Source organism: Hyperolius riggenbachi, chromosome 12, assembly GCF_040937935.1.
Source record: "Hyperolius riggenbachi isolate aHypRig1 chromosome 12, aHypRig1.pri, whole genome shotgun sequence".
NCBI lineage: Eukaryota > Metazoa > Chordata > Amphibia > Anura > Hyperoliidae > Hyperolius > Hyperolius riggenbachi.
In genome coordinates, this window is record NC_090657.1 from 85,537,638 (window position 1) to 85,550,674 (window position 13,037).

Sequence of the window (13,037 nt, forward strand, 5' to 3'; positions counted from 1 at the left end):
ATTTGATTAAAAGTACCATAAAATGTAACCAACCATCCTCATTAGTAACCGAGTTTGCACATAGGACGTAAAATGGTGTGACTAATCTAATGGAGAAGAGGATCAGTTTGGACCAAATATATCCATTGTGAAGCAGCCTAACTGACAGGAAGACATCAGGAGTTCATAAACTAACAGCAGATTAAACATACTGCTCAAACGATTAACTTTGGGCATACTTTGGGTTTAACAATTTACGCATAGAACCAGTAACGCGTAAAAATGTATGTGTTAATGTTCCTGCACTAGTGGGAATGCGTAAAAACGTACGCAATGCGTCCCGCCGACCTCCGAGGTCGGAAAGCTGCCAGCGGGGGACTGGAGCAGCAGTGAGTGACTACGAGGGCACAGGATGGCAGCATGGGGCTGGTAGAAGCCCCAGGTAAGTGAAACTCATTTTTTTATTTTGCTTGGACCTTCCCTTTAAAGTATGCGTAGAAGCGGCAAGATGCTGTATAAGGCAGTTAGGATGATTTCACAGACAATAAAAAGCAACAGAAAGAACAGATGTATTAGCAGGTGCTATTTACATATTGGTTTCTCAGCTCTGATATGATTAGCCGTAAGCTTATATACTCCTTTTCATCGATTTCTGTCACAGTACGCCGATAGTCTTCCTGCAAGAGATTAAAACACACTCATTAACAGTGAAAAAAACATTTAATAAAAAAAATATATATTAAGACAAAAGCAAAGGAGTGGTTAATACGTGATACAAGTGTTTAACAACGAAAAGGGTTCCGGACATTTGAGCGCCACCATAGACTGTAAGGGAATAGTAATCTACGCCACAAAAAATTCCAATAGCAGGGCGAGACATTTTTTCGTCGCCCTCTTTGCATATATGCGTTTAACAATGGATTTACAACACACACTAAATGATGAAAGAACAGCATAACATATTCAGAAAGAACGCAATGTAATAAAGAGAGAAAGGCACAATCACATACGTTATGGTACTACTAGCTGGTCGAGCTTGCTACACTGCACGGAGCAAGCATGAGCGAGCCATCCCACAGCACGCGCGCACCAGCCAATCAGCGCCACAGCCAATCACAGTGGGGCAGGAGGGAGACAGTGGTTGTCTTAGAAATACTTATAGACTAACCTATAAAACACACAATTTATTTGCAACGTCAAGAACTTACCACATGGGGATATTTTGCTATTTTGGAAACCAGTTTCGCCCGAGTAATATAGTATCTAAAGGGTAAAAACAGTACTTTAAAGATGCAAAATAGTTTGCTAGCATGGACACAGGTAAACACTAGGGTCATGTCACTTCAATACATGATAATGGAGTTGCTTGGGCTATCAACAGTAACCAAGTGCCACAAATTATTAGCAGACTTTGATCTAACTATTAAAGTGTATGGATATACTTGAGACTAAGTGCACCTCTGCAGTGCACTGTCCAACCCATTATTGTGCATTTATATGGTGCTGTAATATTTCCCATAGTGCTTTACTTTGGTGGAAAACCAAAATTACCAACCAGCACATTCTTAGGAATTTTGAAATGTGGGAGGTAACCAGATTACTCAGAGCCAACCCATGTAAACACCATGCAGATTGTCTTATGCTGGGTTTACTCCATACAATTTTCTGTTAGATTCTTCTGTTAGATTCTTCTGTTAGAATGCATAATTAGATTATTTTCTGTAGAGACTGGTCTACTCTGGTGCATTGTCTGTTTATCTCCTGCCGAGTAGAACAATGCCCAATTGCTTGGCAGATAGATAAAGTTCAACATGTTGGAAATGTATCTATCTTACGATCTATCTGGCAGGTAAATCTAACAGAAAATTGTATGGTGTAAACCCAGCATTAGCCAAGTTCCAAACCTGAAGCTAAAGGAAACAGTGCTAACCACACTGCCACCCATACAAAAGGTTTCCTGTGACAAGATTTGCAGAACTATGAGCACAAGGGCTGCTGCTTTTCAAAACAAAAACAAAAGAAACTCAACTTCATGTTGAAAAGCTTCAGCCTGAAACAATTACTGAACTTCATTACCCCCAAGGCTCTGGGAGCCCATGCACTTGTCTATGGGAAAACCAACATCAATCAGTATCAGTAGTTTCACAGCCATGACCAATAATCCCTGACCCCCCCCCCGTGAGGCAGTTTTGAACATACTGCTCCAGCAGAACATTAGTGTGGAAATGGTGTCTTGGCACGTAGCCGTGCATTTATTTACAACATTCAACAGCAACGTTATGAAACTGTCGATTTTCTAATGTCAGGGCTTCATTCATTTTTGTGTGGTAGCCACTAAAACAGTTTCCACTTGCTTGAAGTCATTATTTTTTGTCTGCTCATCTGCAGGTTCCTAAGACATTGATGCATGTTTTTATATGCTTCTTAGTTGAGGGGATAACCCAACAGTAACAAAAGCTTCATTCTGCAATATCCCACCTGGAAATCTGATCGAGATAAGATGCTGCTTCACTCTCTACTGTTCGTAATTCAGTCACAGTCTCTTCCTAAATAGGAATGAAACAGAAGAGCAGAAATCATTAAAACTGTCAACTTAGTTCAGCTAAAATGTATAGTTTAAAATTCTTTGGTTTTGCCAAATTCAGAACACTCTGAACACAGAAAGAAAAAAAAAAAAAAAACAAAAAAAAAAAACCACCTCTGCTTGCCATTCATTTTATGTCTTTTTCAGTATTTCTAAGCAGTCTCAGTTTTTGGTCTCTTTTAGTCCCCCTATACTTTCCTAGTGCCGTTTAGTCACCCCAAGCTGCTTGGTTTCTCTGATGTACTGGTCCAAGCCCTATCCCATACAGCCATATCAATTCCTGCCATGCACTGAGGAGGACTAAAAGTCTGAAACAGGCTGTCGGCATAATGGGTTAATGTGGATCTGTAAAATTTGAAGCTATGGGCTTGCTTTACACCAGCGGTTCTGGATGCAAACCTGGCTTCAGGGGCATAAAGAGATAAGTTGCATATTCAGTAGTAGTGCATTGTGGGTAACCACAGATGTTTACTTAATGCTGAATAATTGCAAATACCCTCTATTTTAAGAAGGCAATCCACACTAAGCATTGCTTTTTAGTAGGAGGGCTTTTCAGTCTCTTTTGGTCCCCTATACTGCCCTAGTGTTTTGGGGTCAACCCGAGCTGCTGAGTTGCTCTCTTAGTATTCTTACTAATTACATCAACTCAAGGCACATATATGAATGTACCAGATAGTTTGGTAAACAGTGTCCCTAAAGGTTATCTAATCCAAACATTTATTTAGCTAAAAGCCTGTTTTGAAATGAAAGAACAAAATAATAAATCAGTTACTCCCTGTAGTGTTACCAAGTGTGTTAGATACAACAGTGTTGTCCTGTTTCTTTCACACCTAGATGTAAAGGTCAATTATGTAAAAGATTGGTTTTTAATTGGTTTCTCAAATTAAAGAGCCTAATATAGAGCGAGACTAAAGCAAAACACACACATCCGAGTAGTGTCACCCTGTATAGAGGCTTCCGACAACATTTGTGATGTGGGGCCAAACGCTAAGTTTCTGGTTATCAAAGTGGCACTTCTGATATGTTATATCTGCAGTAAAAGTGAGGTTTACCTGGATAGACACTCCAAAATTGTTACCATCCTCTATCCTTGGAATAAGAAGCTGAACCCACATTTTTACCTGTGTTAAGAAAGTAAACATCACATAATGCACAGAAGAAAACCATTTTTAGTGTATAATTTTAGCTTAAATGCTGCAGCAACATAACAGAACTATATTTTCCCCATTATTTCCCCACTGGTACTCAGTAGTAGTAATAACATATGGTACTAAACTGCTGTGTTTTAGGAGCAGAAAGAAATATGCATGGTCCAAACACTGAAGTAGAACTTCAGTCACAATGTTCTATCGGATAGAACGTTGTGACTGAAGAATCTATCCCCTTCAGATACAGAAAAGAAGGTTCAAACTCATAGTACCTTTATTGCCTTTTCCCCAATGGGGAGATTTCACATCACTTCCTCTTCCTGAAGCCAAGGCAGAGAAGATCTCATCAAAGGCAGGGGGAATATTAGGAACACCACCTTTAACACAGCGTCACTATGTCCGACTGTCATTCAGCTCAGAAGACATTCATTACACAACAAAGACCACACAAAGTAGTCTATGTGACACTAAAAAGCCCTGTCTGGGGCTCCATTTCAATATTATGGCACCATGTAGGTAGCACATATAAAAATAGAATATAGACGTTGTAGACGAGTTTGTGATAAATGTATGTTTCACATTAGGACCAGCCTCTCTTGCATGAGACATAATTGTAGCACAGCTGCTGTCTTGGTGTCCTCCTGGTCCGATATGTTGGGCTTCTGTAGCCAAATGAATGTCCACAACCCAGGGGCTACTGCAGTTACAAGTCTGTAAGAACTGCGCATGTGCAAAATGCTCCTGGCCTTGGGAGTGTGAACGAGGAGGAATGCAGCCAGGACGAAGCATACGCTGAAGCACGTGACTTGGCCAGTTGCAGCGTTTTATGGGTGTTACAGCAGCACAATGGATTGAACTGGGAGGACACAGAGGGAGCTCAAGGACTACAGAGGGCTGGAAGAAGCCCCAAGTAAGTAAAATCCATTTGTTCCCCCATCACAGGAACACTTTAAGCCAATCAATCCTGGTATCTGATCAATTAGCTGACAAATTATCAACAAACCAGCAGCTAGAGAGCTTTTATTGCTTGGATTTAATTTCTCCCAGGATCACTGGAAATTTGCATGTTGGAGAAAATGCTTTTTTGGCATATAAGACGCTCTGGAATATAAGAGACACCTAGGTTTAGAGAGATTGATACACACAGACTAAACCTGGTGCGTCCATGTTCCAGGAGCATCTTGTATATGTTCTCCTCCAATCATTGCCCTCATGTGTCCCCTTCTTTTCTCCCGTGTCCCCTCATAATCCCATGTCCTACTCCAGTCCCTGTAGGCCACTTCTATTCCCGTGTCGTCTGTCCCCGTGTCCACCCCACACACACCAACAGTGTGTTTCACTTCATCCAGTAACCCCCGCAGTGATTGCAGATCTCTCCTCTCTGGCGCTGCTCCTCTAGTACTAGGGAAGCCGTACAGGGGAGGAGAGGTCTGTGATGACTGTACTTACACATGGGAAGCAGAGACAGGGTGGGGGCGCGGGGTGATGCAGGGAGTCCAAAACGTATCGGCGGATGATCATACGGTCGGGGATTCTCTGTACTTGGCATACAATACTCTGGGACTTTTCTCCCCGTCTTTTGGGGAAAAAAACTGCGTCTAATATGACGAAAAAAGGACATTACTCACCTCTTGCAACCAAACTAGTGAACATGAGACTCCCATCAATCAAACCTTTACATGGGGTTCATGGAACTGCTTTTAAACTGAGCACACCTGTACAATAACTATGGCTAGCTCATACCCATTTCAAATGCGTCACTTGCACGTTTGTACAGCACTAACATACTCACTGTGTTACATTTCTCAATGAGTAGCCGGATCTCAGGTTTCACTTTCTCTATGATTTCAACGAGCGGCGCATTACTCTTCAGCATTCCATTGGGCATCACAAAAACTTTAGTTCCTATTAAAACAAAAAAGGAAGATCTTTTATAGAAAACCAAGAGAAAAAGATACACAACTGCTGCTTCTCAGAAGTACAATCCTGCAAACAGTGAAGAGAAAGGACAGAAAACTAAACTAATTTTACATAGTTCATGGACAGATAATGGATTGCTCACTGGCACAATAATTTTCTTCAATGAACCTGGTTTTGTTTCCCAGATTCACCCCAGCCCATATTCCTGTCTTGAGGTTTGCTACAGGAGTGGTATAGGAGTCTGATTTAGCAGCAGTGCAGTATTTGTGCAGCAGGAACTATCAGGCATGGACAAGGCATCATGGCGATTGGCGTTTTATTTCTTTATAGGGCTATGCCGTGATTACTGACATAACTGTGATAAGAGTGGAATGTCTATGTACTGATTAGCGGTATCCATAACAGTGTTTGGTAGTGCTGTCTCACATCTTAAAATGTACGCTGACCTTGCATCTTAATCTAGCTGGGGTAGAGAGCAGCATGTGTGCACCCTGTATACACCGTGTCTGTAAGAAAACAGCCTGTGTGCACCCTGTATACACTGTGTCACTAAGAGAGCAGCCTGTGTGCACACTGTATACACTTTTTCACTGTAAAGGTGGCCATACATCAGGTGACTTGGCAGCCGATAGAGTGCCGCCAAGTGCATGCTCGACTGACAAAGCAACCAACTTCAGAATAGAAATTGGTTACATGGTCGATCTCGCATGCTGCAAGATGTTGTGTGCACCCTGTATACACTGTGTCAATAAGAGAGCAGCCTGTGCGCACCCTGTATACACCAGGTCACTGTAAGTGAGCAGCCTGTGTGCACCCTGTATGCACTGTGTCCCTGTAAGAGAGCATCTTGAGTGCACCCTTTGTACACAGTGTCACTAGGAGAGCAGCCTGTGTGCACGCTGTGTACACCGTGTCCCTCTACGAGGGCAGCTTGTGTGCACCCTGTATACCGCGTGTCACTAAGAAAGCAGCCTGTGTGCACCCTGTTTACAGCGTGTCACTGTAAGAAAGTAGCATGTGTGCACCCTTTGTACACCGTGTCATTAGGAGAGCAGCCTGTCTGCACCCTGTATACACCGTGTCACTAAGAGAGCAGCCTGTGTGCACCCTGTATACACTGGGTCACTGTAAGCGAGCAGCCTGTGCGCACCCTGTGTACATCGTGTCACTGTAAGAGCAGCCTGTGTGCACACTGTATACACTGGGTCAATGTAAGCGAGCAGCCTGTGCGCACCCTGTGTACACCATGTTACTGTAAGAAAGCAGCTTGTGTGCACCATGTCACTGTAAGACGAGCAGCCTGTGTGCACCCTGTGTACACCGTGTCATTGTAAGCGACCATCCTGTGTGCACCTGTGTACACCGTGTCACTAAGAACAGCCTGTGTGCACCCTGTATACACCGTGTCACTGTAAGAAAGCAGCCTGTGTGCATCCTGTATACACCTTTTCACTGTAAAGGTGGCCATACATCAGGTGACCAGGCAGCCGATCGAGTGCCGCCAAGTGCATGCCCAACCGACAAAGCAACCAACTTCAGGACAGAAATTGGTTGCATGGTCGATCGCTGCAAGATGTTGTGTGCACCCTGTATACACTGTCTCACTAAGAGCAGCCTGTGTGCACTCTGTATACACCGGGTCACTGTAAGAGGGTAGCTTGTGTGCGCCCTTTGTACACCGTGTCACTAGGAGAGCAGCCTGTGTGCACCCTGTGTGCACCGTGTCACTGTAAGAGAGCAGCCTGTCTGCACCCTGTATACACCGTGTCACTAAGAGAGCAGCCTGTGTGCACCCTGTATACACTGGGCCACTGTAAGCGAGCAGTCTGTGCGCACCCTGTGTACACCGTGTTACTGTAAGCGAGCAGCAAGTGTGCACCCTGTGTACACTGTCACTGTAAGCGAGCAGCCTGTGTGCACCTGTGTACACCATGTCACTAAGCGAGCATCCTGTGTGCACCCTGTATACACTGTCACTGTAAATTCTAGTGTGGATGTAAAGAGCAAGCAAATGCTAGACAACTAACTAAACCCTAGGCAGCAAGATTGCTGGTATTGTTCCCTCCCCATTACTTAGCAACACTAAAGCAGGTCTTTACTAAATAATAAAAGAAAAAGTTTTCACTCTTGTTGATCAGGTTTTTGCATCCCATGAAGATGTATTAGGCTCCGTACGGGCCAATTTTACCACTTCTATGCAGTACAAGAGCATACCTACACAGTCGCAACTCTTATCGTGGCCATACAGTAGTCAGCGAGCTCCATGGTACTGCGCGGCACCAGCGTAGAGGGGGGGGGGGGCGCGTTCAGGAACAGGGGGCTTGGGACCATCGAGGGAAGCCTCAATAGGATCTGGAGGCTTCCCTCTCTTCAAGCTAAAGTGCCATTTTGAACCCTTGATTCAGCTTGGGATTCCTTTAAAGGGAACCTAAACTGAAAGGGATATGGATCTGTGGTTGCAGTAGTAGGTGAATCACAGACCTGAAACAAGCATGCAGCTAATGCAGTCTGACTTCAGTCAGAGCACCTGATCTGCATGCTTGTTGAGGGGCTGTGGGTAAAAGTATTAGGGACACAGGATCAGCAGGAGAGTCGGGCAACTGGTATTATTTTAAAAGGAAAAATCCATATCCTTCGTAGTTCAGGTTTCCTATAAGGATGCACATTGACTTGGTGCTGTGCACTTTAACCTCCTTGGCGGTAACCCCGAACGTAACCTCGGCCGATTTGTTTAATTAGCACTTTGCTAGCTGCGTTAGCACACCGATCGCCGCTATCCGTCGTGCCGCGTGCCCCCCCCCCAGACCCCGTGCGCTGCCTGGCCAATCGGTGCCAGGCAGCTCTGAGGGGTGGATCGGGACTCCCAATGACGTCCCGGCGTCGGTGACGTCATGGCGACAGGGGAAGCCCTCCAGGAAATCCCGTTCTTTGAACGGGATTTCCTGATCGGAGATCGCTGAAGGCGATTGAAGCGGGCGGGGGGCCATCATGATATAAGGAAAAAAAAAAAAAACTGCTGCGCTGCCTCCTGGCGGAATTTTTTAGACCGCCAGGAGGGTTAATAAAGCCAGAGGGTACAAAACCACGGTTCAGGCCAGTGCTGTTTAGATATGCCCATCTGGCTACCACACAAGAATAAAATCCTCTCTTACAATAACTATTTTACCCATTTCCACTTTTCATGTGAGACTTTGCTTGTCAAGAGTGAGGAGGCAACCCTGGCAGCAATCCAGCAGCCACGGATTACTTGGGCTTTAGGTTTTACTGGAAGCGGTTAGAGTGCTCTATTATTTTTCCTTTATGTAATAAGAACAGGTCAGCCTGGTTAAAGTGAACCTCCTGACTAAAAATCGACTGAAAAAGGCTTGGCGTTTCTTAAAACAGTTTCACAGCATCAGAACTTTGTTTCTCTTATCCAAGCCTCATTTTTAGCTGCACAGAAGAAAACCGCCCGGGCTTTTTTCCCCTGATGCTGTGCAAAGCATGATGGGATTTCTGATGTTGTTGCTCTCGTTCTGCTGTTTTGGTGCAAAATATTTTTGTTTTTACATTTTGAATTTGACATTTGAAGCCTAGCGTGTGCAGCTGGGAGGGGTAATCAGGACAGTTGGAACTGCATCTCCTGCTCCTTGTCACCTCCTTTCAACCAAAAAGATGGCTGCCCCCATGACAAAGATGGCAGCCCCCATGAATCACTAACACTTGCCTGTTCTTTTAAAATAGGGTGGGTAAAACATATTACCCATCTATTCTAATTAACATAACTAATGTAACTTAATGACAGTATGTTTGTTTAGGCTGAAGTTCCCCTTTAAAGTCACAGGCTGTGGTTGGTCTTGGTAGACAGGACAATGCATCTAGGTGTAGGTGATGGGTTCCAATCTCAAAGTAAATGCCAGATACTTACCTAGGAAAGTGAGAAGCCTCTGGATTGTCACAAAGCTTCCCCAGATCCTGCTTGGCCCCACTGCTGCTGCCGTCCAGGACCTCTGCTAGTTGCTTTGGCCACGCCCCCACCTGGGTACAAGCACGGTTGCACTGCATGCTACGGACCTTATTTACGCATACACAGTGCAGCCACAGACGCATATCAGACATGCTTAGACGGTCCCAGCGCTCAGTGGGGTCTAATGTGATGGGGAAGCCTCTGAACTATCCAGAGGCTTCCCTGTGCTGAGGCAAGTATCTTTTTTTTTTTTTTTTTTTTTTTTTTTATTCCCACTTCATGTTTACTTTAACACAATCTTCTTAAAGCTGATCCGAGATAAAAAACAAACTATAACAAGTAACTTCTCTATATATATTATCTAAAGTTTAGATAATTTACAAAGCAAATCTAGCTGCAAACAGCTTCAATATAATATGATTATTTCTTCCTGTGATACAATGACAGCAGCCATGTTTGTAAACAGCATGCTTATCTGCATCTTCAGCACTCAGCCTGTGAAAAAAAAACACCTAATGCCCCCCCTCCTCCTCTGAAATCTCTGGCTAGCAATATCCCCCCCCCCCCCCTCCTCCTGCCCAGACTGAGCTCCCATGAGCCCTTGCTACTGTCTGAAAATGCCAAGGCTCTCCTGTGGGCGAGGCTTGTTTAGTTTATAGGGAATTAGAGTATTAAAACAAAAACAAACAAGTATTTGGCTTGAGGAATGCTCTATAAACAATAGGAAAGGAACACAATTATGCAATGATCCCATCAGATCATGTTATGCTGGGTACACACGATGCGATATTCCGCTCAATCGCCAGGTCGATCGATTATTTCCGATATATTCGATCGGGTCTCCATCGATACAGCCGTCGATTTAATCATGTTAAGTATACAAAACCCGATCGAACATGCCGGAAATAATCGATCGATCCCGCTGATTGAGCGGGAAATCGCAACGTGTGCACCCAGCATTACACAGCAATGTGAGACTACACAGAGCTGTAATACAATGCTATTCACATTAGCTGTAAACAATGCTAGAGTCAAGTGTGTGTATACAGATTAAAAGAGCCACATTAAAATTCACGCGTTAGGTTTTATGTACCAGAATTAACTATCAATTCAAGTGAAAGGCAGACAATAAGGTGTATGAGATCTCTATACAAGTGAAAGGCAGACAATGAGGTGTATGAGATCTCTATACAAGTGAAAGGCAGACAATAAGGTGTGCGAGATCTCTATACAAGTGAAAGGCAGACAATAGGGTGTGCGAGATCTCTATACAAGTGAAAGGCAGACAATAGGGTGTGCGAGATCTCTATACAAGTGAAAGGCAGACAATAAGGTGTATGAGATCTCTATACAAGTGAAAGGCAGACAATAAGGTGTATGAGATTTCTATACAAGTTAAAGGCAGATAATAAGGCGTACAAGATCTCTATACAAGTGAAAGGCAGAGGAGGTGTACGAGATCTCTATACAAATGAAAGGCAGACAATAAGGTGTACGAGATCTCTATACAAATGAAAGGCAGACAATAAGGTGTACGAGATCTCTATACAAATGAAAGGCAGACAATAAGGTGTACGAGATCTCTATACAAATGAAAGGCAGACAATAAGGTGTACGAGATCTCTATACAAATGAAAGGCAGACAATAAGGTGTACGAGATCTCTATACAAGTGAAAGGCAGACAATAAGATGTATGAGATCTCTATACAAGTGAAAGGCAGACAATGAGGTGTATGAGATCTCTATACAAATGAAAGGCAGACAATGAGGTGTATGAGATCTCTATACAAGTGAAAGGCAGACAATAAGGTGTATGAGATCTCTATACAAGTGAAAGGCAGATAAGGTGTTTGAGATCTCTATACAAGTGAAAGGCAGATAAGGTGTATGAGATCTCTGTAGAAGGGAAAGGCAGACAATAAGGTGTATGAGATCTCTATACAAGTGAAAGGCAGATAAGGTGTATGAGATCTCTGTAGAAGGGAAAGGCAGACAATAAGGTGTATGAGATCTCTATACAAATGAAAGGCAGACAATAAGGCGTACAAGATCTCTATACAAATGAAAGGCAGACAATAAGGTGTATGAGATCTCTATACAAGTGAAAGGCAGACAATAAGGTGTATGAGATCTCTATACAAGTGAAAGGCAGACAATAAGGTGTGCGAGATCTCTATACAAGTGAAAGGCAGACAATAAGGTGTGCGAGATCTCTATACAAGTGAAAGGCAGACAATAAGGTGTGCGAGATCTCTATACAAGTGAAAGGCAGACAATGAGGTGTATGAGATATGAGATCTCTATACAAGTGAAAGGCAGACAATAAGGTGTATGAGATTTCTATACAAGTTAAAGGCAGATAATAAGGCGTACAAGATCTCTATACAAGTGAAAGGCAGAGAAGGTGTACGAGATCTCTATACAAATGAAAGGCAGACAATAAGGTGTACGAGATCTCTATACAAGTGAAAGGCAGACAATGAGGTGTATGAGATCTCTATACAAGTGAAAGGCAGACAATGAGGTGTATGAGATCTCTATACAAATGAAAGGCAGACAATGAGGTGTATGAGATCTCTATACAAGTGAAAGGCAGACAATAAGGTGTATGAGATCTCTATACAAGTGAAAGGCAGACAATAAGGTGTATGAGATCTCTATACAAATGAAAGGCAGACAATAAGGTGTATGAGATCTCTGTACAAGTGAAAGGCAGACAATAAGATGTATGAGATCTCTATACAAGTGAAAGGCAGACAATAAGGTGTATGAGATCTCTATACAAGTGAAAGGCAGATAAGGTGTATGAGATCTCTATACAAGTGAAAGGCAGATAAGGTGTATGAGATCTCTGTAGAAGGGAAAGGCAGACAATAAGGTGTATGAGATCTCTATACAAGTGAAAGGCAGATAAGGTGTATGAGATCTCTGTACAAGTGAAAGGCAGACAATAGGGTGTATGAGATCTCTGTACAAGTGAAAGGCAGACAATGAGGTGTATGAGATCTCTATACAAATGAAAGGCAGACAATGAGGTGTATGAGATCTCTATACAAGTGAAAGGCAGACAATGAGGTGTATGAGATCTCTATACAAGTGAAAGGCAGACAATAAGGTGTATGAGATCTCTATACAAGTGAAAGGCAGACAATAAGGTGTATGAGATCTCTATACAAATGAAAGGCAGACAATAAGGTGTATGAGATCTCTGTACAAGTGAAAGGCAGACAATAAGATGTATGAGATCTCTATACAAGTGAAAGGCAGACAATAAGGTGTATGAGATCTCTATACAAGTGAAAGGCAGATAAGGTGTATGAGATCTCTATACAAGTGAAAGGCAGATAAGGTGTATGAGATCTCTGTAGAAGGGAAAGGCAGACAATAAGGTGTATGAGATCTCTATACAAGTGAAAGGCAGATAAGGTGTATGAGATCTCTGTACAAGTGAAAGGCAGA

The 13,037-nt window shown here is 43.1% G+C and overlaps 1 protein-coding gene across 2 annotated transcripts in view; it reads right to left on the reverse strand.

The window, feature by feature from the left end:
- Window positions 1-13,037, reverse strand: part of PSME3 (proteasome activator subunit 3) — a 37,606-nt gene that overhangs the window by 2,422 nt on the left and 22,147 nt on the right. For both annotated transcript variants that reach the window (XM_068263815.1, XM_068263816.1), the window contains exons 6-10: window positions 5,504-5,616; window positions 3,616-3,684; window positions 2,458-2,525; window positions 1,188-1,242; window positions 570-656 (exon numbers count right to left, since the gene is read on the reverse strand). In XM_068263815.1, coding sequence (XP_068119916.1) covers window positions 570-656; window positions 1,188-1,242; window positions 2,458-2,525; window positions 3,616-3,684; window positions 5,504-5,616 — 392 coding nt within the window. The remainder of the gene's footprint in view (window positions 1-569; window positions 657-1,187; window positions 1,243-2,457; window positions 2,526-3,615; window positions 3,685-5,503; window positions 5,617-13,037) is intronic.